The following is a 27,173-nucleotide window of genomic DNA, read 5'->3' as shown; positions in this document are numbered from 1 at the left end:
GGAGTGGTTACAAAATTGATTGGACACACCTAGTAAACAATACTATACACATCAAAAAGTGAAATACTGTAGCTATGTTATCATAAAAATACAGCTCCAAGCTAGAAGTATCAGAACACTTAGAAAGGTAGTTCTAACCTTTAATATGACTGGGAGAAGTGTCAAGAATAAGAAAGCAATGTATTCCATAGTACACTAGAGCACAGCAAAACATGAACAACAACAGTCTAAACACAGCTGAGGGCAATTGATCAAACATTTTTATTTTATTTTACCTTTATTTAACTAGGCAAGTCAGTTAAGAACAAATTCTTATTTTCAATGACGGCCTAGGAACAGTGGGTTAACTGCCTATTGAGGGGCAGAACGACATATTTGTACCTTGTCAGCTCGGGGGTTTGAACTCGCAACCTTCCGGTTACTAGTCCAACGCTCTAACCACAAGGCTACGCTGCCACTGGGCTATGCTGCCGCCCCAAATGTCCACTAGATGGCAGCAAATGGACCTATCACGACCCTACAGGAAGGGTGAGAAATCCATATCTTCATTTAAACCAGGGTATTTAGTGGCCTGTAGTTTGTAAATCGCAAAACTTTCCCTTTGGTTTAACTATTTAAGAAGGTACCCTTTTCTAATAGAGGCCGGAATATGATCAATACCCATAGCTAGTAGGGAGGCACGGTTGCCATGGTGTACGGATTTGTAGTACCTTGCCATGGGGTAGTCTTCATTGCCTACCCGTACAGCGTACTTGTGTTCCATTAAGCGGTCTTGAAGGCGTCTCTTTGTCCTTCCAATGTAGAACACCTTGCACTGTGGACATTCCAATCTATAGATGACATGAGTGGTTTTGCAGTTAATGAAATGCTTGACGTAATACTTCATGGCAAGGCACTACAAGTCCTTACACCATGGCAACCCTGCCTCCCTACAAGCTATGGGTATTGATCATATTCCGGCCTCTATTCGAAAAGGGGACCGTCTTAAACAGTTAAACAGTTATTGCTAACTTACAGTCACGTCAAAAAGAGCAGCCAGAATAATAGCAAAGTAGCCACATTTGCATTTGTTTAAGCAGTTTTCTAGTGACATTTATTTGGATACATCCATAACAATGAGCTGAGGAGCGATTTCGCCTGGCATAGAACATTTTCTCACACATCAAAACAATGTTGTTCAGAGGAGCTAGCCAACAACACAGCTAACACATTCACTTCAAACTGAAGCTGGAAAGACTGCAAATTAGCTGCACTTCATTTCGTTTGACCTTTTTTCAATTTACATTTCTTTGTATATATCCATAAAAATGATGCCAGTTGATTCATGATTTCGACTGGCTGGGAAACGCTGCCTGCCTGTATGTCTCATCCCAACTCCCGACACGTTCATTACTATGGGACAGCTGCAACTGGATCCTGGACTTCCTGACAAGCCGCCCCCAGGTGGTAAGAGTAGGTAACGGACATCCGCCACGCCGATCCTCAGCACGGATGCCCCTCAGGGGTGCGTAATCAGTCCCCTCCTGTACTCCCTGTTCACTCATGACTGCACGGCCAGGCACGACTTCAACACTATCATTAAGTGTCACAGTCTATCTAAAAGATAACGAAGGAGTCAGGCGCAGGACACAGATAAGAGTAACAATCTCCTGATTTACTCAATCCAAAACGTAGAAAAATCACGTTCCAAACAAGGACAAAACAGGACTCAAAACAGGACTCAAAATACAACACACCGGAATACACAAAATACAATCACGCACAAAACAGAATGGGAAACCAGAGGGTTAAATAAGGAACATAATTATGAGATGGGAACCAGGTGTGTAAACAGACAAAACAAAAGGAAAAATTAAACATGGATCGGTGGCGGCTAGAAAGCCGGTGACGTCGAGCACCGAACGCCGCCCGAACAATGAGAGGGAACAACTTCGGTGGAAGTCGTGACATTAAGTTTGCAGATGACACAACAGTGGTAGGCTTGATCACCGACAACGACGAGGCAGACTATAGGGAAGAGGTCAGAGACGTGGTTGTATTGTGCCAGGACAACAACCTCTCCCTCAAAAGTTATTAAGACAAAAGTTATGATTGTGGACTACAAGAAAAGGAGGACTGAGAACACCCCCATGCTCACCGACGGGGCTGTAATGGAGCAGGTTTAGAGCTTCATGTTCCTTGGTGTCCACATCACCAACAAACTAACATGGTCCAAGCACACAGCACGACAAAACCTAAAAGGATTTGGCATGGTTCCTCAGATCCTCAAAAGGTTCTACAGCTGCACCATCGAGAGCATCCTGACGTGTTGCATCACTGCCTGGTATGGCAACTACTCGGCCTCCGACCACAAGGCACTACAGAGGATAGTGCATACGGCCCAGTACATCACTGGGGCCAAGCTTCCTGCCATCCAGGACCTCTATACCAGCCGGTGTCAGAGGAAGGCCCTAAAAATTGTCGAAGACTCCAGCCACCCTAGTCATAGACTGTTCTCTCTTCTACCGCACGGCAAGCGGTACTGGAGCGCCAAGTTTAGGTCCAAGAGGCTTCGAAACAGCTTCTACCCCCAAGCCATAAGACTCCTGAACATCTAATCAAATGGCTACCCAGACTATTAGCAATCCCGCCCCTTTTACTCTGCTGCTACTCTCTGTTAATATCTATGCATAGTCACTTTAATAACTCTACCTACATGTATATATCCTCCCTATTGTTATTTTACTGCTGCTCTTTAATTATTTGTTCGTTTGATTTTTGAGGTATTTTTCTTAAAACTGCATTGTTGATTAAGGGCTAGTAAGTAAGCATTTCACTGTAAGCTCTACAACTCTTGTATTCGGCGCATGTGACAAATAAAATGGATTTGATATTGAATTTGAATATTGAAACAAATGTTTCAGACAGACAGCAAGGTTTATTCAAATCTCTGCTGTTGAAAACTAAATGTTTGTTTAAAAGAAATGTGAGATAATGTCTAGATGCTTTTTATAGTGGAGATCAAGTTGATAAATTGCTTGGCTGGGCTGATGAGACAGTGGATTGCGCAGTCAGATGGAACAGAGTAAATAGGCATTTTAATGTCATAGATTTAGCCTGTGGTAACTTTTGGAATAGACAGCGGCTGGAATGCATTTTTAACCAATCAGCATTTAGGATTAGACCCACCTGTTGTATAATGTTTAGCAATTCCTCACATTGCTTCTGTGTATCATCAATAAGTTCCTCCTTCAGGTTTTGGACTGTTATGTCAGTGTTGCTCTGCCAGTTCTCCGGGAGCTGTGTATGTTCCTCATTCTTAAAATATGTCTCTATTACGTCTTCAAATTTCACATTTAGACTTGATTCTTGCTCAACCTGTACCTTGTGGCTGTTGATTTCCAAAATGTCAATTGTGATCATGGTCACAGTTCAATCACAAATGTATCATTCTCCAAATTTAATGTCTGGACTGAGGGACGCCTGGACCGAGGGGCAGCTCCGGACCGAGGGGCAGCTCAGGACCGAGGGACAGCTCAGGACCGAGGGGCAGCTCATGACCGAGGGACAGCTCAGGACCGAGGGGCAGCTCATGACCGAGGGGCAGCTCAGGACCGAAGGGCAGCTCCGGAAGGACGGCTCTGGCAGCTTCCGGCTGACTGACGGCTCTGGCAGCTCCCGGCTGACTGATGGCTCTGGCAGCTCCCGGCTGACTGACGGCTCTGGCAGCTCCCGGCTGACTGACGGCTCTGGCAGCTCCTGGCTGACTGACGGCTCAGGACAGACTGGCGGCTCTGGCAGCTCAGGACAGACTGGCGGCTCTGGAAGCTCAGGACAGACTGGCGGCTCTGGCAGCTCAGGACAGACTGGCGGCTCTGGCAGCTCAGGACAGACGGGAGGCTCTAGCAGCGCTGGAGAGGAGGAAGGCTCTGACAGCACTGGACAGACGGGAGCACCTGTAGGGAGAAGACGGAGAGACAGTCTGGTGCGGGGGGCTTCCACCGGAGGGCTGGTACGTGGAGGTGGCACCGGATAGACCGGACCGTGAAAGCGCACAGGAGGTCTCGAGCACCGAGCCTGCCCAACCTTACCTGGTTGAATGCTCCCCGTAGCCAGACCAGTGCGGTGGAATAGGCCGCACTGGGCTGTGCTGGCGAAACGGGGACACCATGCGTAAGGCTGATGCCATGTACACCAGCCCGAGGAGACGCACTGGAGACCAGATGAGCTGAGCCGGCTTCATGGCACCTGGCTCGATGCCCACTCTAGCCCAGCCGATATGAGGCGCTGCAATGTGCCGCAGGCATAACACGGTGCCTGCCCGGTCCCTCTCTCTCTCTGGTAAGAACGGGAAGTTGGCGCAGGTCTCCTACCTGCCTTCGCCACACTGCCCGTGTGCCACCCCCCAATAATTTTTTGGGGCTGCCTCTCGGGCTTCCAGCCGCGCTGCCTCCTCATACCGCCGCCTCTCCGCTTTCGCTGCCGCCAGCTCAGCCTTGGGGCGGCGATATTCTCCAGCCTGTGCCCATGGTCCCTTGCCATCCAGAATCTCCTCCCAAGTCCAGTTCTCCAAGTATCGCTGCCGCCGCTGCTGCTGCCCGTTACCACGCTGCTTGGCCCGTTGGTGGTGGGTGATTCTGTAACGTTCTTCGTCGGGCGAAAGAGAGGAGGACCAAAATGCAGTGTGATGAGTTATCCATTTTAATAGAATACTTTAACAACGAAAAAAACAATAAACCGACAAAATGAACGAAGACGAAACAGTCCCATAACGTGAACACAAACACAGGAAACAGGAATTATCACCCACACCCCACAATACAAAACAGGCTACCTAAATATGGTTCCCAATCCACATTTTTTGTCCATTAAAATAACATCAAATTGATCAGAAATACAGTGTAGGCATTGCTAATGTTGTAAATTACTATTGTAGCTGGAAACAGCAGATTTTTAATGGAATATCTACATAGGCGCACAGAGGCCCATTATCAGCAACCATCACTCCTGTGTTCCAATGGCATGTTGTGTTAGCTAATCCAAGTTTATAATTTTAAAAGGCTAATTGATCATTAGAATAACCTTTTTTGCAATGATGTTAGCACAGCTGAAAACTGTTGTGCTGATTAAAGAAGTAATAAAACTGGCCTTCTTTAGACCAGTTGAGTATCTGGAGCATCAGCATTTGTGGGTTTGATTACAGGCTCAAAATGGCCAGAAACAAATAACTTTTTCTGAAACTCATCAGTCTATTCTTGTTCTGAGAAATTAAGGCCATTCCATGCGAGAAATTGCCAAGAAACTGAAGATCTTGTACAATGCTGTGTACTACACGCTTCACAGGACAGCACAAACAGGCGCTAACCAGAATAGAAAGAGGTGTGGGAGGTCCCGGTGCACAAATGAGCAAGAGGACAAGTACATTAGTGTCTAGTTTGAGAAACAGACGCCTCACAAGTGCTAAACATTAAATAGTATCCGCAAAACACCAGTCACACCGTCAACAGTGAAGGGGCGACTCTGAGATGCTGGCCTTCAAGGCAGAGTTCCTCTGTCCAGTGTCTGTGTTCTTTTGCCCATCTTAATCTTTTCTTTTTATTGGCCAGTCTGAGATATGGCTTTTTCTATGTAACTCTGCCTAGAAGGCCAGCATCCCGGAGTCGCCTCTTCACTGTTGACATTGAGACTAACAATGTCTACACTGTATTTCTGATCAATTTGGTGTTATTTTAATAGACGCAAAATGTGATTTTCTTTCAAAAACAAGTGACCCCAAACTTTTGAACGGTAGTGTAAACTGGGTGGTGTGAGCCTGATTGGTTGAAAGCCATGTTATATCAAACTGTGTACCATGGGAATTACCATTTTTTTCTCACTTTTTACTATTCTAATTCCATTGTTAACCAGATTATGTCCAAAAGAACAGCCCTTAGCTGTGGTATGTTGGCCAAATACCACACCTCCTAGGGTCTTATTGTTCAATCATTGCAGTCAGAACAAGTTAAATCGATATCCAGTGATGGAAATTATCTGGAGAGTTTAACAAGGGCAAATGACCTTGTCTCTTGCAACATATTACCTTTTCTCTTGCAATAACTTCCAAGAATTATTATTTTGATGGAAAACCAAATTTTGCTTCTTAGCTTTCTTCATTTAAAATGACTAGATATTCCTTCTTAATTCGCTCGATAACGTTATGGAAAAAGGGTTTAATGGAAAAAGGGTTTCATGGATAAATGTGGCAACTCCTCGCTTGCTGCCAATATAAAAAATATTTTGTCTAGGTTTCAGGCCTTGTGGGCGGGTTTTCAGGGGTCATTGGTTTAGAAATTTAAACTGGATCTGGCAACACTGAATCCCCTCAATACAACGTTAAAAGGCCAATTGATTTGATGAAATAGTGTCACATCTATTTGCAGTGCATTGACTTCATAAAAAGGGGTGAAATTAATACTCCATGAAAGTAATCGCCCCGTCCGCTTTACTTCCGTATCATGTCCCATAATCTCTTGAATGGGCTTCAAGATTATATAATCAAATTCTTGAAAAAGCGCTAATTTAAGAGATATGTCAATTATATTCGTATTTGTGAATTCATTTACTCATACCCGATGTCTTTAATCAAAATATTTGACACACAAGAAGACACCGCCGAAAGTTAGAAAAGTCTCATTTGAACTACAACCCCCACATTTTTGTTAGAATACTGGAGAGTGCCTGCTCGAGCAGAGGACAGTGGCGCACCGCAGTTTCTTCTAATTCTAAACCTTTTTAACATGATTTATTACGTGTTCATATGCGATCTGGGGAGAGAGGGGCCCAGAGCCAGTGGTTGGGGATACTGGATGGTAAGAACCCACTATACAGGCCGTTTTCTGTGTTCTATATTAGATTACGCGTGTTGTTGTTTTTTACTGAACGTTGCCAACCAGTAAGCTACTTTTTTTAAATGCAAAAAATAAAACATAAATTCATCCAAGTATGCCGTCGAAAGAGAGACATTGTAGGCTACAGCTTGTGGGAGTTGTAGTGAATGTGTGTAGTTAGAAAGAAACGTTTGTAAACGGAGCTGCCAGAGCCGCCAGTCTGTCGTGCTTCTTCTTGGCCATCAAATATGTAGAAATTGTAAGTAAATTCACCCGGAGACATGTGTACATCTTAAATTACCGCAGTTTCATGACTTTGATGATGCACATTTTAGTCTCATTCTTGGCCTACTAAACAAATAAAAGGAAGTGAAATTGACTTGTCACTTTCATATTATATTAATTGGCCTTAATTTAAGAGTTCTGTTTTTAATATATCAATACAATTTAATTTTGAACTATTTAAACATTTAAAATGATTATAAACGTTTTAATTAAATCCATTCATTATTTAATCCCAGTCCCCATCCCTGCAGGAGGCCTTTTGTCTTTTGGTAGGCAATCATTGTAAATAATCATTTGTTCTTAACTGACTTGCCTAGTTAAATAAAGGTTAAATAAAACAATTATAAATAAAATATCAATTTCAATTACATTTTATTCAATCCAGTATCCACACAGAGGTGCCAGTTCTCATCTCTTCTAGAGTTCTCCCATCTGATCTATGATTTTAGATGGCAACCATTAGTTTCCTGGCCTCTCCAACTTCTAGGTACCATGGTGAGTACATCCGAATGGTTGTCTGATTTGGAGATCGAGTCAGGGGAACCCATAGAGGTCAGTAAGAAGGTGGACATGGAAAAGGGAAGAAAGTGGAACATAAATATGGAGTGCTGCAGAAGGAAATTGAACATGATGAGAGTGAGGATGAATTAAATGTGGTGGCAGATGTGGTGAAGACTGCCGAGTTTGATCCTTGTCCTGATGGTGATAAAGATTTTTGGAGAGAATGAAACCTTGCCTTCTGGCTGATATGTGGTGTCAGAAGAGGTTGGAGAATGTTGGGTCAGTGGAAGTTTCTGCCGTCCAGTGGGAGCATGTGCGCCGCATCGCGCGACTGGGGACAAGAACCGTGACTTGCTTTCCTCTCCGGAGCAGGGCACCGTTGAAAGGAGTGATAGCGGGAGTGGCATTAAGTGTTGAAGAGGATCAACTGAAGTCTGTGACACCCGCTGTTTGGTGAGATGCAGACCCAGTGGAGAGCGTGGTAAAACAGAGAAGACACTCTGTATTATTGAGTTTTGATGAAGAGTCTTTACCAGATAAGGTCAAGTTAGGATGTGTCAGTTATCCCGTGAGAGTTTTTATCCCGAATCCATTAGGGTGTTATATGTGTCATGCTTATGGTAATGTGGCCGCAGTATGTAGTAGGGATATACCTAAATGTGAGAAGTGTGCAGGAGGACATGAGACAAAAGAATGTGTAGTATCGGTAGAAAGATGTTGTGTGTAAAATGTAGGGTACCCATGGTGCTGGAGATCAGAAGTGTCTGGTGAGGGAAAGGCAGGTTGAGGTTGCCAGGATCAGAGTAGTGCAGAAGGTGTCGTATGCTGAGGCAGTTTATAGAGTTGTAGAAAAAGATGGGTCCAGATTGAGGTATCCTAAGAGGATCCCTGTGAATGGGCTGAGACCAATAGAGTGATAACTGGCTTCAGTAAGGTTGTTTTTTTGGCATTTATGGCCATGGTTGTGAATTGTACCGTAGGAATGGAATGTAAATCACAGAGGATAGATGGTGTGGTGGCAGCAGCAGAGAAGTACTTGGGTGTACAAGATTCTACAGCAGAAAAGTTACAAGATGTTTTGAACGATAGTGTCCCGTCCTCCCAGGTTGCTGGCCTGGAGTAGGATCAAATGGGTACAAAGTAGTGCAATAATGGTGAGTTTTTAATGGGTGCAGGGTTAGTTGGTAGGGCAATTTTTGTAATGAATTCATACTACAGAATAGCAGGCTGATACCCAGCCAAAATAGTAGGTGGCAGCATGCATCTATAATATTTTGTTTACAGACTGCTATAATACCAAAGAAGAAGAAGAAACATGAACTTGGCCATGATTCATACAATGGATACAAATATTAATGTAATATTTGAGACCACTCTCTCACCAATTACTTGTGAGAGTAAAAAAAATAAAGATGTAAACCTCTCAACCAAAATTCTCATTAAAATAAATCTCACTAAGGTTCCACTGGGAAAGGGGCGATTCCTATCCTTTACACATACAGGGAGATGTCCATAGCCCAGACCAATGAGAACCTGTGTTAGGAGATTTTGTTTTTATTTTAGGGCGATAACTAGCCTCGTGAAACCAGCTGCTAGCCTAGGAGACAACATCAATGGGTACTAGGCAAGGATACATATTCCAGTCCAGTAGGTGGCGGCAACCGCCATTTAACTTCAAAGGAAAAGAAGAGACACGTTGATTGACAGACCGGAAACAAGCTGTCATTGAGAGGAGGCAAGATGGCAGCCGCGGCAGTGGCTGAGTTTCAAAGAGCCCAGTCTCTTCTCAGTTCAGACCGGAATGCATCTATCGATATTTTACATTCAATAGGTAAGTATATAGCTGCAACGTAACTTTTAGTATCCAAGTGTCTCGGACGTGTAGATTATCGCTAAAACAGTTCCTGTCTAATTTAGCTAGTAGTAGCTTGCTAGCTACCGTACTCTAGCTCAATGACCGTACCGGGCTATCGGCCTATCCCCATTGGTCACAGTGAGTCAGCAGCAGGGAGACCGGTAGCTAGTATGCTATGTGCAATTAGCTAGGTAACGTTAGTTAGCTACCCTTTTGCTTGCGCATTGAACTAATAACTAGCTAGCTAAATGGTAGAATATTCGGACACAGGCAGAAGTTATTCCAACCTTATACCCATCGACACAACCAATCGCGGGACTTTCGGGAACGCTTCCGAAGCAGACTCGACAGACCAGACCGGGATTTGGGGTGTGAGAATAGGGACTGCTACACTGTCCCGTGTGGACTATAGTAGTGGTCAACAACCTTTTCTGAGTCAAAATTCAAGCCGAGATCTACCGCTTAGGTTCTTTTGTTACATAACTTTAAAAAAGGTAGCCTATGCTAAATTTACCTATGTATTTTAACCTATTACATTTTTGTTTTTTAAATAAATACACACATCTTCCTAATGTTTTTTGTTTTTAACTATTTGCAGTAGGCTATAGGACCTAAACATTATCACGGTATTTGGCTTTACTTGAAATTGCCCTGCCAATACACTGTTCTTCTCAGACCAGTTATTAAAACATATATTTTCAATATCGAGAGGCTATATGATCACACTGGTAATATATCAGTTTTATTACTCCTGAAGCACAGCTGACTGAGCATACATTTAAAAAATGATATTTTCTATTTTACTGGGCTGATGGTGCCTGTTTCTGATGGTCAGTCTCAGGAGTGAGAAGGCAACAGAGTGAGGGTCTACCTCAACATCCCTCCGCTCTCCACTGTCACTGACCAAAAAGGGACACTGTCTTCCTGCTGATGGCTAAACTTGAGTCGCACCGCACACATTCATGTTGTTACTCCTATGACCAGAGAAAGTGAAATGTTCCTTGATATTAAAGAAATACTTAAGCCCCTAATAATAATGCAAGCCTATCGATACTTTCCTACTCATTCATTGCAACTGCAGTGCTGGTTGTAGTGTGAATGGAAGTAGGGAGAATGCACATTTTATTGCTTATAAAAGTGTTGAATAGAAAGTGTTAGTCAACTTTTAAACATGAACTCAATCTTTGTTGTATTTGTTGAGTCTCTCTAGTCATGGTTTTGAAATCTCAAGGTATCAACTTTGTTGTAGCTTTATTTTACGCCTGCTAAGTTACTGCAAACACGGTAATCTGAGCCATCCGATTGGCCAGTGATAGGCCTATAGGGCACTTGATTTGCTCCCACCCGACCTGCCAAGAAGGCAGTTTGTACCTATGGACTGGAGAACGACTGATATACAGAGTTTTTGGGGTCAATGAGGCCAATATTCCCAGAGACAGCCATGCACAGTGTATTCAGACCCCTTTTCCCACATTTTGTTATGTTAAAGCCATATTATAAAATGGATTAAATCAATGTACACACAATACATTAAATGAATATACACAATACCCCACAATCACAAAAAGAAAACAGGTTTTTATACATTTTTGCAAATTTATAGCAAATTAAAAAATATAAATAAACTTATTTACATAAGTATTCAGACCCATTGCTATGAGACTTGAAATTGAGCATAGGTGCATCCTGTTTCCATTGATCATCCATGATGTTTCTACAACTTGATTGGAGTCCACCTGTGGTAAATTCAACCACAGTTGACAGTGCATGTCAGCAAAAACCAAGCCTTGATGTCGAAGGAATTGTCCGCAGAGCTCCAAGACAGGATTGTGTCGAGGCACAGATATGGGGAAGGGAACCAAAAAATGTCTGCAGCATTGGATGTCCCCAAGAACATAGTGGCCTCCGTCATTCTTAAATGGAATAAGTTTGGAACGACAGACTTCCTAGAGCTGGCCACCCGGCTAAACTGAGCAATCGGGGGAGAAGGACCTTGGTCAGGGAGGTGACCAAGAATACAATGACAGAGCTCCATAGTTCTTCTGTGGAGATGGGAGAAGCTACCAGAGGGACAACAGAGCCCGGACTTGAACTCTTAACATCTCTGGAGAGACCTGGAAATGGCTGTGCAGTGATGCGCCCCATCCAACTTATTTTTTTAAACCTTTATTTAACTAGGCAAATCAGTTAAGAACAAATTATTATTTACAATAACTGCTTTCCCTGGCCAAACCCTAACCCGGACGACGCTGGGCCAATTGTGTGCCGACCTATGGGACTCCCAATCACTGCCGGTTGTGATACAGCCTGGAATTGAACCAGGGTCTGTAGTGACACCTCTAGCACTAACATTTAGTGCCTTAGACCTCAGCACCACTCAGGAGCCCATGGGAGAAACTCCCCAAATACAGTTGTGCCAAGCTTGTAGTGTCATACATGAGGATCTAATCGCTGCCAAATATGCTTCTTTACTGAGTAAAGGGTCTGAATACTTATGTAAATGTGATATTTCATTTTTGTTTTTTCAGACATTTCTAAAAACCTATTTTTGCTTTGTCATTATGGGGTATTGTGTGTAGACTGAGGGGGGGGGAAATCATTTAATCAATTTTAGAATAAGGCTGTAATGTAGCAAAATGTTGAAAGTCAAGGTCTCCAATCAGTCTTAGTTACTAAAATTCTAAACTTATGTAAATGCTCCAGCGGAGAACATAAGCCATATTCTTTATTATTGAGTCAGTGCCATTTTTTTGTTTTCGGACAGTAATTTTCTCCAAGTTGGGTGGACGTCATATTGCAAATTTTTCCCATTAAAAAGGGTAGTAGAATTGCATGAAATGTTTATAAAGGGCCTAATTTTTCCTTTGAAGAAATGTAGGCTCTGATATATCCTTTAGTCTAGGCCTACACTAAGACACTGCATTGAACAGTATGTTCCATAATGCAATTAACGGGAAAATAGCATTGTGTGCGGTTTCATGTGACAGATATGTAGATATCCTCTAAATAGGCCTATGCAACAACTAGCATTGGTGGCTAATAAACTCAGGGTCGGTTCTTTTTTTGCTGTCTTTCAAAGATTATTTGTAAAAATCCAAATAACTTCACAGATCATCATTGTAAAGGGTTTAAACACTGTTTCCCATGCTTGGTCAATGAACCATAAACAATTAATGAGCATGCACCTGTGGAACGGTCGTTAAGACCCTAACAGCTTACAGTTGGTAGGCAATTTAAGGTCACTGTTATGAAAACTTAGGATGCTAAAGAGGCCTTTCTACTGACTCTGAAAAACACCAAAAGAAAGATACCCAGGGTCCTTGCTCATCTGCGTGAATGTGCCTTAGGCATGCTGCAAGGAGGCATGAGGACAGCAGATGTGGCCAGGGCAATAAATTGCATTGTCCATACTGTGAGACACCTAAGACAGCGCTACAGGGAGACAGGACGGACAACTGATTGTCCTCGCAGTGGCAGACCACGTCTAACAACACCTGCACAGGATCGGTACATCCAAACACAACACCTGCAGGACAGGTACAGTATGGCAACAACAACTGCCCGAGTTACACCAGGAACGCACAATCCCTTCAGTGCTCAGACTGTCCCCAATAGGCTGAAAGAGGCTGGACTGAGGGCTTGTAGGCCTGTTGTAAGGCAGGTCACCAGACATCACCGGCAACAACGTTGCCTATGGGCACAAACCCACCGTCGCTGGACCAGACAGGACTCGCAAAAAGTGCTCTTCACTGATGAGTCGCGGTTTTGTTTCACCAGGGGTGATGGTCGGATTCGCATTTATTGTCAAAGGAATGAGCGGTACACCGAGGCCTGTACTCTGGAGCAGGATCAATTTGGAGGTGGAAGGTCCGTCATGGTCTGGGGCAGTGTGTCACAGCATCATCGGACTTAGCTTTTTGTCAACGCTGTGCGTTACAAGGAAGACCTCCTCCCTCATGTGGTACTGTTCCTGCAGGCTCATCCTGACATGACCCTCCAGCATGACAATGCCACCAGACATACTGCTTGTTTTGTGTGTGATTTCCTGCAAGACAGGAATGTCAGTGTTCTGCTATGGCCAGCGAAGAGCCCGGCTCTCAATGTGATTGAGCACGTCTGGGACCTGTTGGATCACAGGGTGATCTTGCTGTAACATCTCACAGCAAGAACTGGCAAATCTGCTGCAGTCCATGAGCAGGAGATGCACTGCAGTACTTAGTATCTGATGTGGCCACCAGCTGCATTGACTGTTACTTTTGATTTTTGTCCCCCCCCCCTTTGTTCAGGGACACATTATTACAATTCTGTTAGTCACATGTCTGTGGAACTTGTTCAGTTTATGCCTGTTGAATCTTGTTATGTTCATACAGATATTTTCACATGTTAAGTTTGCTGAAAATAAACCAGTCGACAGTGAGAATACGTTTCCTTTTTTTGCTGAGTTCATGACTAGGAGGGTGTCTTTGGCAGTGGTGAAAGAAATATGCAGTTGTACTTTGGTATAGATACCTTTTTCTTTAGGAACTAAGTTTAGTGAAAGTTAAATGCCCCACAAAACTACTTAAGTAGTACTTTAAAGTATTTTTACATTTACATTACATTTACATTTAAGTCATTTAGCAGACGCTCTTATCCAGAGCGACTTACAAATTGGTGCATTCACCTTATGACATCCAGTGGGACAGTCACTTAACAATAGTGCATCTAAAACTTAGGGGGGGTGGGGTGAGAGGGATTACTTAACCTATCCTAGGTATTCCTTAAAGAGGTGGGGTTTCAGGTGTCTCCGGAAGGTGGTGATTGACTCCGCTGTCCTGGCGTCGTGAGGGAGTTTGTTCCACCATTGGGGGGCCATAAGTACTTTATACCACTGGCCTTTAGCTACTGGACAAGGATTTGATTTGAAAACCAATATAACATAAAAGAAAAAGGCTATTGGTTTCAATGGCATATGAAAATCTTTTTATAAAATGATTGCCTGCACATTTGGTTGGATTTTGGCTAGGCTACTTTGAAACAAGGTAAGACATGCCTCATGTTGTGAAACGTTCTGGTTTCAAACAATTAAGTATGCTTTCGAAATGCGTACTGCCTCCAGCTCATTGCAAAGTGGTGTGTGATGCACTGAAGCCTGCCTAGTTGCCATGCACTTGAATGGGAAGCGTACTTCAATTACCAGTTGAGAGAGGTTTTTTTTAGAAGAAAAAAAACGTTTAATCGTGGCCAGCTTTCTTCTTTTTTTAAACGTTCTTTAAATTATATATAATTTATTTGATGCAAATTGTCTTTAGATTTGTTGCAAATTGATTGGGCTTATTAAAGCTGATTGAGCGGTATCAGAAGCTCTCGCACTACATTGACTGGTATTTAAATTAAAGAATAGGCTAAAATGCATTATTTCGTGGCTACTGTTAGTTAGCATGAGGACAAAAACGGCAGTTTACTTCAAAATAGCAGTTAAGTCTTATCTAGTAGTTGGGACAATTCTGAGTACCATGCCATTTATATCCCTAGATTGAGGTACGTTTTCCAAGCCATATCTCACGCCGGCTCAGCTGTGTTAATCTAAGTAAAAGGCATTTCCAACCAATGTATAACATTTGAATCATCTAGCTAGCTAAATGTTTGTTTTTCTTAAGTTTCTTTTGATTTACACATTTTTAAAATGTAATCTAGTTTCGTTGGAGTTTAAACACTTGATCGATGTATATATCATAGAAGAGTGTAATTGTCTTTAGGACAGCTGTTTTTAGTCAAGACTTTCGTGTTTTTAATGTGAAATGTTTTTGTTGTACTGTGTGTGTTTATGGTTTTGTTTAATGTATGTAAGTTGTTTTGTCTGAAACGTTGTTCCCCCTGCTGCTATTGGACCAGGTCTCTCTTGGAAAAGAGATATCTCAATGAGGAAAAACCTGTATAAATAATGGTAAAATAAAAACATCTAGCTTAATGTTAGCAAATGTGATGGCTATCTGACAAATGCCTTTTTCTAACCTTATTATAGCTAGCTGAAGTTAGCCAGATGGTTAGTAATTTCAGTAATGTTCGCTAGCTAACTACACATTTTTGTTGGTAAATAGAGCCAGCTAAATCAGATTGACAGCAGAAGCTCAACAGATAGTGGCTGAGCCTTTTGTTGCATTGACTGCTAGTGAACTACGTCCAATGTTGGACCCAGGGATGATTTCCCCAGCTAGTTGTCAACTGAAAGCAGTGACTTATAGATTAGCATCCCCACTGTGATTTGACAACTGATGCATTTTTGTCTCACATATAGCCTAGATGTTGCCATCTTTGAAGCTAGGTCTACGTGTAAAAGGTTGTGTTGACAATGTTAACAAGTTTTCTTCCATTTTTTTTTTCCAGTAAAGCGGGACATCCAGGAGAGCGATGAGGAAGCAGTGCGTGTCAAAGAGCAGAGCATCCTGGAGCTGGGCGGTCTGCTGGCTAAGACTGGCCAGGCTGCAGGTGACGCATCCTTCCTCCGATTTCAGCTTGATAAGTGCACATTCAGAGTAGACACATCACCTCTACTAGAGACTGATGCTTACTAGGCTTGTCACGATACTAACATTTTGCAAACAATACAATACCAAGTATCACGATACCGAGTAGTATCGCAATACCATGGTGGAAGAAAATCCTGTTCACCCTGTCCCCCAAAAACCTGTCACTGAAATTCACACTTCTACTCAATACAACACATTTGAATTTAACTTCACACTGTTCAGTGTATAATATAATACTGCATAGAATGGCTGATTTGCAAAGGCCTTACCTGTGATTTGGCTGGAGGAACGGGAGGAAGGATCTACATCAGTGGAGGCTGCTGAAGGGAGGATGGCTCATAATGATGGCTGGACAGTCACGAATGGCATCAAACAAACACACTGAAACCATGTGTTTGATACCATTCCGCTCCAGCCATTTTCACGAGCCCAGCCTCCCCAATTAAGGTGCCACCAACCTCCTGGGATATACATGCATAATGATCTGAATGTCATTGTGTCAGTAAGGGGAAAACACTAGAGGTCGACCAATTTGATTAGGGCCGATTTCAAGTTTTCATAACAATTGGAAATCGGTTTGGTGTCACTCGCTCTTGAGACTTGGAGTGGTTGTTCCCCTTGCTGTGCAAGGGACGCGGCTTTTGTGGAGCGATGGGTAACGCTGCTTCGAGGGTGGCTGTTGTCGATGTGTTCCTGGTTCGAGCCCAGGTAGGTGCGAGGAGAGGGACGGAAGCTATACTGTTACACTGGCAATACTATAGTGACTATAAGAACATCCAATAGTCAAAGGTATATGAAATACAAATCGTATAGAGAGAATTTGTCCTATAATTCTTATAATAACTACAACCTAAGACTTCTTACCTGGGAATATTGAAGACTCATGTTAAAAGGAACCACCAGCTTTCATATGTTCGCATGTTCTGAGCAAGTTACTTAAACGTTCGCTTTTTTACATGGCACATATTGCACTTTTACTTCTCCAACACTTTGTTTTTGCATTATTTAAACCAAATTGAACATGTTTCATTATTTATTTGAGGCTAAATTGATTTTATTGAAATATTATATTAAGTTAAAATAAGTGTTCATTCAGTATTGTTGTAATTGTCATTATTACAAAGGCTGTAAAAATTAAATGGTCTGATTTTTAATCGGTATCGGCTGTTATTGGTCCTCCAATAATCGGGATCGGCGTAGAAAAATCATAATCGGTCGACCTCTAGAAAACACTGCATGAAACCTCTACTCTTCAGTTAACACTGACACACACAATCCTTCCCTTCCTCACACACTGTCTTCCTCACTCACAAGCACAGACACTACTCCCAACTTTTAAAACATTAGGCACCAAACCGATTTTTAGGAGTACCAAAAATAAACAGATTTGTGATATAGTTTAGGTTTATGTGTCCTACCTTTTTGACGCACATTTCATGAGTGGCAGATCCTTTGTCTTCCTGTGCCAATCCAATCTGCCTCAACCTACGGTCAAGTTACCAGGTTGTTAGCTATCTAGGTAACATTACTGAACGTTGTTTATCAAATCAATAATTTGCGACCTGAGATGAGATTAGAACGGCCCGTGACATGGTTTGTGAAAACACATAAAATCCCTGCAAATTCCGTTAGAAAAGGAAAAAGGCTTCTCCAGTAATATGGGTCGTATTTTTTTGAACTGTTTAGGCTCGAGACTAGCCTTTTCCTTGCTGTGAAGCTGCAAGCATGCCTGTCGCGAAGTGGTGCTCCATTTCCCTCTGACTCTGAGGCTGCATGACAGTGAACTTGCAAAGTCTACTCCGACTGGTCTGTGCTCTTGTTTTACAACAGGCGATGAAATGATATCAACATTGCTCGCTTTGCGCGCTGCTCCAATGTAATAAATGTACAGGTCTAACAGAAGACTCGTCTGGGTCTGTCTCTATCATTACAAAATTCTACGACAATTCTATAACAAACAAAAAAAAACTGGTGGAGGAATAGATGTGAGTGAAAAGCGGGCAGAGAGAAGCAGGTGAATAGTATCATATGAAACGGTACCACGGTATTCTAAAAGGTTGGGATCATGATGTTTTGGTACCATGATACTACCGTGGTACCGGTATGGCGTGCAACACTAATACTGACTAGTGTTGTCATGATCTTCAGTATGGCTAGGAAACAAAACACGAGAATCGGACTAAATTGCTGACAAATGCTGTGGCAATTAACTTTTCTATAATGTTGGTGAGAGTGACAAGTCTCTCCTTGACTGTGCGCAAGTTTGCGATTGATTGCATCGCATGCGGACTGCCCAGAATTACTGATCTACAAATCGCCTTGCGTCCCAAATACCTAGTCGTTGTGATCAACATTAGGTTTTCTGCTCCTCACCTTGGCCTGCTTAAACTGATCCCCCTCCAACCTGCTGTCTGTGTCCCTCAGAGCTGGGCGGTCTCCTGAAGTATGTACGGCCGTTCCTGAATTCCATCAGCAAGGCCAAGGCGGCACGGCTGGTGCGCTCGCTGCTGGACCTGTTTCTGGACATGGAGGCAGCTACAGGCCAGGAGGTGGAGCTGTGTCTGGAGTGCATCGAGTGGGCCAAGGCTGAGAAGAGAACATTCCTCAGACAGGCCCTGGAGGTGAGGAGTGGGAGAGGGGAACCCTACTGGAAGGGAGCTGAGCGGGAGCACTGACGAGGGGTTTGGTTTGCCTCGCTAGATGGTTTACAGTGGATGGAGATCAAGCCCATCTTAGGTTTCTTGAGTCTATTTCGCTGTATGTAGCGCTGCAGCCTTTGCTGCAAGGGCCATTGGTGGATCTTGATGATGCATTTCAATTCGGGATTAAGTTGAAATTCCAATTGAATAATTTTGATATTTTTCTTAGTCATCATTTCTTAGAGGTCCATTTTATGTTAAAGATGGTTCCAGGGGTGGTGGTATCCTTGACTTTGTCTTCTCTCTCTCTCCAGGCTCGTCTCATCTCTCTGTATTTTGACACAAAGCGGTATCAGGAGGCGCTTCATCTAGGTGCGTTGAGTTTCTTGTTTGAAAAGAAACTGGAAATATTAATCACAGCAGAAAGAGCTGAATATGATTACAGTTGGCATTCCTAATAAGTGCACATCAGATACATGTTAACTCCGTTTCAAACACTTCAGTTGACTAGTCCCAATTAAAGTACTTAAAACATTCCCTGCATATCTGCCAACTCTGGCTTGGTGTACTCATTCATGTCTGCCTTCCTCCATCCATCCCTCTCTCCCACAGGCACCCAGCTACTCCAGGAGCTGAAGAAGATGGATGACAAGGCCCTGCTGGTGGAGGTGCAGCTGCTGGAGAGTAAGACGTACCACGGCCTCAGCAACCTGCCCAAGGCCCGTGCCGCCCTCACCTCTGCACGCACCACCGCCAACGGCATCTACTGCCCGCCCAAGCTACAGGCCGCCCTGGACATGCAGTCAGGTCTGCTTACCCTCCATCCTCTTCCCCTACAACACCCACCACTAGTTCAGTCTTATATCCACTGTGTAGGTGCGACCTCTGCCGGTCTTTAATTTTTTAACATTTTATCTGTCATTTTAAAGCATTTTACAGTGGGAGGGCATCATCAGCCAGCTCTTCCACATCCACCAAGCATAAAGGCCTGGATCCTAACTCGATGTAGTTGTAGGTTGGGATTTTCTGGTCGCTCAGAGGTGGCCATGCTGTGTTGTTGAGCCAGTTGTACATCTGATTTTCATTTTGACCTCGATGTACTCATCTGGTGCCCTGGGTCTAAATCAGTCCCTGATTAGAGAGCAAGAATGACAATCAGCATTGCAACAGGATTTGAGGTCCAGATTTGAGTATCCCTGGTTGGTAACCTCAACCTCCTACAGGGATCATCCACGCAGCAGAGGAGAAGGACTGGAAGACGGCCTACTCCTACTTCTACGAGGCCTTTGAAGGCTACGACTCCATCGACCACCCCAGAGCGATCACCGCTCTCAAATACATGCTGCTCTGCAAAATCATGCTCAACCTGTAAGCAGCTGAGCGCTCAACTCTACATGTTGTGTATTATCGTGATCGATGTGTAATCACTATATTATACTTGCGCAATATATAACTTTGGAATTTGGGTAAATATGCAGCCCCACAGTTAGTTATGGAGTTGGTTATGTGTAGATGACAAGAGCTTTAGAGGAAAGGTGATGTCTTGGATGAGTAACCTGTTGTCTTGTTGTAGTCCTGAGGAGGTCCAGGGTCTCGTCAGTGGAAAGCTAGCCCTGCGGCACGCCGGGAGACAGACGGACTCTCTGAAACGCGTGGCACAAGCCAGCAAGAACCGGTCGCTGGAGGATTTTGAAAAGGTAAGGACATGTTGAGTGAACTGAATAGCACGGAATAACATCGATGAACAGCATTTTTTCCGTTTGCTGTTTCTATCCCTTGTAGGTTCCTCAACACCTGTTTTAATTTCTCTATTTATATCCCCCTCTTCTAGTAAATCTTTACTTTTGTCGTAGATAATTGTTTCAGAAATATAATACTGTCTATAGAAATATAATACACTCAGAAGAACTTTTGAATTCAATGTAGACTTCAATACAAGTTATTAAAAGCCGTGCTGATCCGCGGAATAGCCGCCGCTTCTTAACACTGCCTCTGCTTTTATACATACAGAGTATTGGGGTACATCACATATGTAAATAAAGTTACTCCCCCTTAGTATCTGCTTTTGGTTACAACGATGGCAGAACTCTTTCCCTGTTCTAAAAATAATGTATGTACTGCATGCCTATGTTTTACGTGTTAGTCATCAGTTATCTTGCCTACATCTTTCTTCCTGTACCCTGCTGACCACAGCACGTTCAGCTGTCATGAATGCACGTGTGGTCTTGGTTAATGTATTCCTACAAAAATAGAGTATGGTCTGGGTGTCATATGGCCTGGATATCATCTTCTCTTAATGTGCATGTCCCTGCTACTTCAGCCTAGCAGCCAAACCTATCTACATGCAATGCTGAGCTTTCTTCAATGGTTTGCTCCAACACTTTCTCCCCTCCCTTTCTCCCTATCCTTCTATTTGACCCATTTCTCACCTCTACCTCCCCCTCCCTCTCTCCAGACCCTGACCGAGTACAGAGGTGAGTTGAGAGATGACCCCATCATAAGCACACACTTGACCACGCTCTATGACAACCTGCTTGAACAGAACCTCATCCGTGTCATCGAGCCTTTCTCCAGGGTACAGGTGAGCTTACAGCTGAGCGTTTTGTGGCGGGTCGGGGCATGCTGTTCAGTCCAGGTCTAGGCTTTTGTTCTTGTAAAATTCCTTAAGAATTCGTGAAAAGTCTGTAAAAACCCGAAATTTCTGTGTTTTTAAAAGTAGCATGAATCCAATACATTAGCACAGCAAGAGCACTGGTAAGGACTGTGAATATAAAGGACTGTATAGGTCAAGGCTATATAGGCAAACAATTATCATTAACTTACCACCAAGAGTAAATAGTAAACACGCACGCATTACAAGAATAACCACAACTCAGTTCTGCTCGCACTCCATCCCACAAGTCCGCTCAAAGGAGTGAACAGACACTGGCCTGTACAGCCAGAGGAGCCGTCAGGTGTCCTGCCCCCTAACAATGTACCCCTTAGCAACCCAGGTCACGTGTTTGACAGGCCAGTTTATTCTACTCCTAGGGTTGGGGAGTGGAGTGTGCAGCTTGAAAGGGATGTGAGATGCTGATAAGTCACTGGCTGGGAATTCATAACAAGGCTATTTGTAAAAGGCTAGTATTTGTTTGGCTTTGTTCAGCTTGGATTTTTCGTCTTGTAAAATTCTTTACAAATGGCTCTGTTTCTAAAAGTAATATTTTTATAATTGTCTATTCGTTTTGCATTGTTGAGCTTGTGTTCCAGAACACTGACAAGTGTGGTTCTGTCTCCCCACAGATAGAACACATTTCCACCCTCATAAAACTCTCCAAGGTAAGTCATCGCTTATTACATATTTCTGAAATTTTGCCTTGTCTGTTTCCTTTCTTAAAATGTTGCTCTGTTGACTGAAGCAGTAATATAGAACAAAAAATATATAAATCAAGCATTGGTGTTCTTTTTACTCCATTCATGGTGTGTGTTCTTCACTTCTACACAGGGAGATGTTGAGAGGAAGTTGTCACAGATGATTCTGGACACAAAATTTCACGGTAGGGGTCTGATAGAAGTGTATGTGTTCACATTTTTCACAATGTAGTTATTTGGACAGTGAAGCTTAACTTGCCGACCAAACTAAAAGTTTTAGCTTTACTTTTCAAATGAATACTTCCGTCATATTAGTCCCATAGTTGTTGGTAAAATGTAATAATTAACTTCAAGTTAAAGACAAAACATTTTTTAGGTCTTTTTTTTGTTTTGTTTTGCCTTTTATGTACCTACTTGAAACCGTCCATCCCTCCACCTCTCTCTCTAGGTATTTTGGACCAAGGCGAGGGTGTGCTGATCATCTTCGATGAGCCTGCAGTAGACACAACGTATGAGGCGGCCCTGGAGACCATTCAGAACATGAGCAAAGTGGTGGACTCACTCTACAACAAAGCCAAGAAGCTCACATAGGTCAGTCCATCCCGTGAGCCCGCTAGCAGAATTGGAGTGATATAGAATTAATGTACAGTACCAGTACAAGACACTTATTCATTCAAGGATTTTTCTTGATTTAGAATATTTTCTACATTGTAGAATAATAGGGAAGACATCAAAACTAGTAACCAAAAAAGTGATAAACAAATCAAAATATATTTTGTTTCTTCAAAGTAGCCACCCTTTGCCTTGATGACAGCTTTGGACACTCTTGGCATTCTCTCAACCAGCTTCACCAGGAATGTTTTTCCATCCGTCTTGAAGGAGTTCCCACTGAGCACTTGTTGGCTGATTTTCCTTCACTCTGCGGTCCAATTCATCTCAAACCATCTCAATTGGGTTGAGGTCGGGTGATTGTGAAGGCCAGGTCATCTGATGCAGCACTCCATCACTCTCCTTGGTCAAATAGCACTTACACAGCCTGGAGGTGTGTTGGGTCATTGTCCTGTTGAAAAACAAATGATAGTCCCACTAAGCGCAAACCAGATGGGATGGCGTATCGCTGCAGAATGCTGTGGTAGCCATGCTGGTTAAGTGTGCCTTGAATTCTAAATACATCACAGACAGTGTCACCAGCAAAGCACCTTCACACCTCCATGCTTCACGTTGGGAACCACACATGCAGACATCAACCATTCACGTACTCTTTGTCTCACAAAGGCACGGCGGTTGGAAGCAAAAATCTGAAATTTGGACAGATTTCCACCGGTTTAGTGTCCCTCTTCTTATTGGTGTCCTTTAGTAGTGGTTTCTTTGCAGTAATTTGACCATGAAGGCCTGATTCACTCAGTCTCCTCTGAACAGTTGTTATTACTCGAACTTTGAAGCATTTATTTGGGCTGTAGTTTCTGAGGCTGATAACTTTAATGAACTTATCCGCTGCAGAGGTGGTAACTCTGGGTCTTCCTTTCCTGTGGCGGTCCTCATGAGAACCAGTTTCATCATAGTGCTTGATGGTTTTTGCGACTGCACTTGAAGAAACTTTCAAAGTGCTTAAAATGTTCCGCAATAACGGCCCTTCATGTCTTAAAGTAATGATGGACTGTCATTTCTCTTTGCTTATTTGAGCGGTTCTTACTTATTGACTTGGTCTTTTATGTAATTAATTAGCATTTTATTGCATGACATAAGTATTTGATCACCTACCAACAGTTCGTTTTTCTTTAAGAAGCCCTCCTGAGGGCCTCCCGGGTGGCGCAGTGGTTAAGGGCGCTGTACTGCAGCACCAGCTGTGCCATCAGAGACTCTGGATTCACGCCCAGGCTCTGTCGTAACCGGCCGCAACAGGGAGGTCCGTGGGGCGACGCACAATTGGCCTAGCGTCGTCCGGGTTAGCTGGTAGGGATGTCCTTGTCTCATTACGCACCAGACGCCTGTGGCGGGCCGCAGGTTGCCAGGGTGCACAGTGTTTCCTCCAACACATTGGTGCGGCTGGCTTCTGGGCTGTGTTAAGAAGTGAGGCTTGATTGGGTTGTGTATCGGAGGACGCATGACGTTCAACCTTCATCTCTACCGAGCCCTGTATGGGAGTTGTAGCGATGAGACAAGATAGTAGCTACTAAAACAATTGGATACCATGAAATTGGGGAGAAAAAGGGGTCAAATAAAAATAATATATATTTTTAAGCATTTAGAAGGAAAGAAATTGCACATTAAGCTGGTGGTGAGAAAGCTGTCGTGACAAATGGTGGCTGCTTTGAAGAATCTAAAATATATTTTGATTTAAAACTTTTTTTGGGTTACTTCATGGTTCCATGTGTATTAGTTCATAGTTTGTCTTTACTATTATTCTACAATGTAGAAATGGAACAAATAAAGAAAACCCAGGAATGAGTAGGTGTCAACTTTTGACTGGTACTGTATGTTGAATATGTGTACTTATGTATGACAGCCCTGGGACGGTTTCCCGAACACAGATTAACCGCTTTAATATTGAGTGCTATTTAGTCCATGACTAGCTTGATCTGTGTCCCTACATCTGCCGCTCCAGCCAGCCAGTTAATCACATTTCCATTTTCTCTTTCCGCAGAGGAGACCACCTTTAACCCAGCACAGAGCGTGTCCAGACAGTTTGTGAAGCACTCCTGGATGGGGGGGGGGTTCGGACTCAAATAAACCAATTGACCAACCCACAAACTGACATGGCTAGGCTGTCTCCCACCCCTCTTCAATTCAGACTGGGTACATTTTTTTAAACTGCCCCCCTCCCCCAAACGAACATTACAACTACTGGCATCTCCATCACAGGTTTCTATGTTCCTCGGCATCCCCCTCCATCAGGGAATCTTGTAAAGAAACATCTACATAACATGTATGATATATATAGGTCTCTGAAAGAGTGTAATTGGTGGGCCCACACTACCTAAAGGTTCAGTTCTATTGCCAAACAACCTCTGTGTTCTTGCCTTCATCCCCCCCCCAACACACACAGACAGCAGTCTGAGTCTTCTGGCTTTGGGCCAGAGTGGACAGAGAACGGACTACTGTCCCTGCGAACACGCCACAGGAAAAGGACACTGTCATTGCCACACCGTTTCATAGTTCCCAGAGCTAGGTCAATATATTGTTTGTTTTTATCCTGCCTGGGGTAGCATGAGGGTGTGGTTTTCCCTTTTGGGACTTTTCTATTGGTTCCAGCTCAATCGAGAACAGATTAAGTACCTGATATGATCTCTTATACTATTTGAATCCAGGTCTAATTGTTTCCCTCCCTGCCTCTAATTCCAGTTTGTACATAATGTTGCCAGGTGTCTCTGTCATACCTATCATGCTAACACTTCGCCCAACCCACCCCCTTTAAAAAAAAATATATATAATATAACACTAAATGAGAATAAATTAAGCCCCCAGTGTGTTTTTGTGAGAGGTGGTGGAAATGATTGACCTGGTGGTATGGATTGTGACTGGCAGGGAAAGTGAGTTGGTTGTTTATTCCTCATGTATTCAAACAACTGTGGATAATTTGCTGAAAAACTATAAAAGCTGTAAGGTTTGGGGACTACTTTTTGCAAGGACTACTAGTCTACCATTTCCCATATGATATAGATAAAAGACAAGTGCTAATAAATGTTGAATGTCACAGCTTAATTTTCTGTTTGGAGGAACTTAACTATTATCTTGACCCTCTGTTTTTGCTCATTGCCTATTACAATAATCAAGAAATACCTGGATTTTTCTTCAAATCTATCAGGTCTCTGTATATTGATTTTTTTAGCTTGCATATGTCATCAGATTCAGCATATTTGCTGCATTTATCAGGGTAAATGAATTGTTCCATTTTAGACAACTCGAACATAAGCAAAAGGTGTTTGGACAGTCTGCCTTACATCGAGTCTGGGGTCTGTTCACCAAACCATTTTTACCCAGCTGGGGCATCTTGAGTCCAATGGGGTCTCGCATGGCACATTTCTAATGAATGTCATGATGTACCTACACTTATCAGACACCAGGGAGCGCTATTGGATTGTGATTTTCACAAGTGAAATTGTTTTGGTTGGTCACATGGGGGAGGGAAATAATCTCTTTAGGTTGACTAATTTGTTGAAATATGTCTGTTTATAAATCCTTCAAGCTTTGCTTGAGCCATGTTTGTATTTTAATTGATGCAATTAACTGTCTGACAAAAGTACTATGGAATAATAGGCTACATGCTAATTCAAGGAACATTTCCCTCAAATCAAAGTTTGTCAGATGTTTTCAGACTTCAAAAGTGGTTTAACCTAATAAATAAGACTGCATTTCATATCTCAACTAATTAACCTTTATTGAGCCACTTAGTGGTCATGCTGGAGAAAAATGAACCTCCAGGCTAATCCATATGTTTTATTAGTTCCCTCCCTTCATAGTGTTTTCATATGCCTCTGAATCATAAGGGAAAACGATAGTAACGGGCATGCAAAATCATTAAAGGTGCAAATAGGGTCAAATTACACGCTCTCATCCCTAGGCAGGAATTCCGTCTGGCTCTGCTTCATGACCTTAAATGTTATAGATCTGTACTTCGGAGGAGATCTTTAGCTACATTCGTGGCCAAAAGTTTTGAGAATGACACAAATATTAATTTTCACAAAGTTTGCTGCCTCAGTTTGTATGATGGCAATTTGCATATACTCCAGAATGTTATGAAGAGTGATCAGATGAATTGCAATTAATTGCAAAGTCCCTCTTTGCCATGCAAATGAATTGAATCCCCCCCCCCCCCCAAAAAAATCCCGCTGCATTTCAGCCATGCCACAAAAGGACCAGCTGACATCATGTCAGTGATTCTCTCGTTAACACAGGTGTGAGTGTTGACAAGGCTGGAGATCAGTCTGTCATGCTGATTGAGCTCGAATGACAGACTGGAAGCTTCAAAAGGAGGGTGGTGCTTGGAATCATTGTTTTTCCTCTGTCAATCATGGCTACATGCAAAGAAACACATGCCGTCATTATTGCTTTGCACAAAAAGGGCTTCACAGGCAAGGATATTGTTGCCAGTAAGATTGCAACTAAATCAACCATTTATCGGATCATCAAGAACTTCAAGGAGACAGGTTCAATTGTTGTGAGAAGGCTTCATGGCACCCAAGAAAGT

At 43.0% G+C, this 27,173-nt stretch overlaps 1 protein-coding gene across 1 annotated transcript; it reads left to right on the top strand.

Annotated features, from left to right (window-relative positions):
• Nucleotides 1-9,306: 9,306 nt before the first annotated feature.
• Nucleotides 9,307-25,786, top strand: LOC124000553 (26S proteasome non-ATPase regulatory subunit 11). Its single transcript, XM_046307010.1, has 12 exons — nucleotides 9,307-9,462; nucleotides 15,853-15,954; nucleotides 18,420-18,616; nucleotides 18,949-19,006; nucleotides 19,247-19,441; nucleotides 19,858-20,002; nucleotides 20,208-20,331; nucleotides 21,090-21,215; nucleotides 21,917-21,952; nucleotides 22,119-22,170; nucleotides 22,434-22,576; nucleotides 24,630-25,786. Exons 1-11 carry the CDS (start codon nucleotides 9,372-9,374, stop codon nucleotides 22,574-22,576), a joined length of 1,269 nt encoding a protein of 422 aa, XP_046162966.1. The 5' UTR covers nucleotides 9,307-9,371; the 3' UTR covers nucleotides 24,630-25,786.
• The last annotated feature ends 1,387 nt before the right edge of the window (nucleotides 25,787-27,173 follow it).

The sequence above is a fragment of the Oncorhynchus gorbuscha genome, linkage group LG16 (genome assembly GCF_021184085.1).
Source record: "Oncorhynchus gorbuscha isolate QuinsamMale2020 ecotype Even-year linkage group LG16, OgorEven_v1.0, whole genome shotgun sequence".
Classification (NCBI taxonomy): Eukaryota; Metazoa; Chordata; class Actinopteri; order Salmoniformes; family Salmonidae; genus Oncorhynchus; species Oncorhynchus gorbuscha.
Note: the sequence above shows the minus strand (reverse complement) of the source record. Positions and strands in the feature narration are given on the sequence as shown.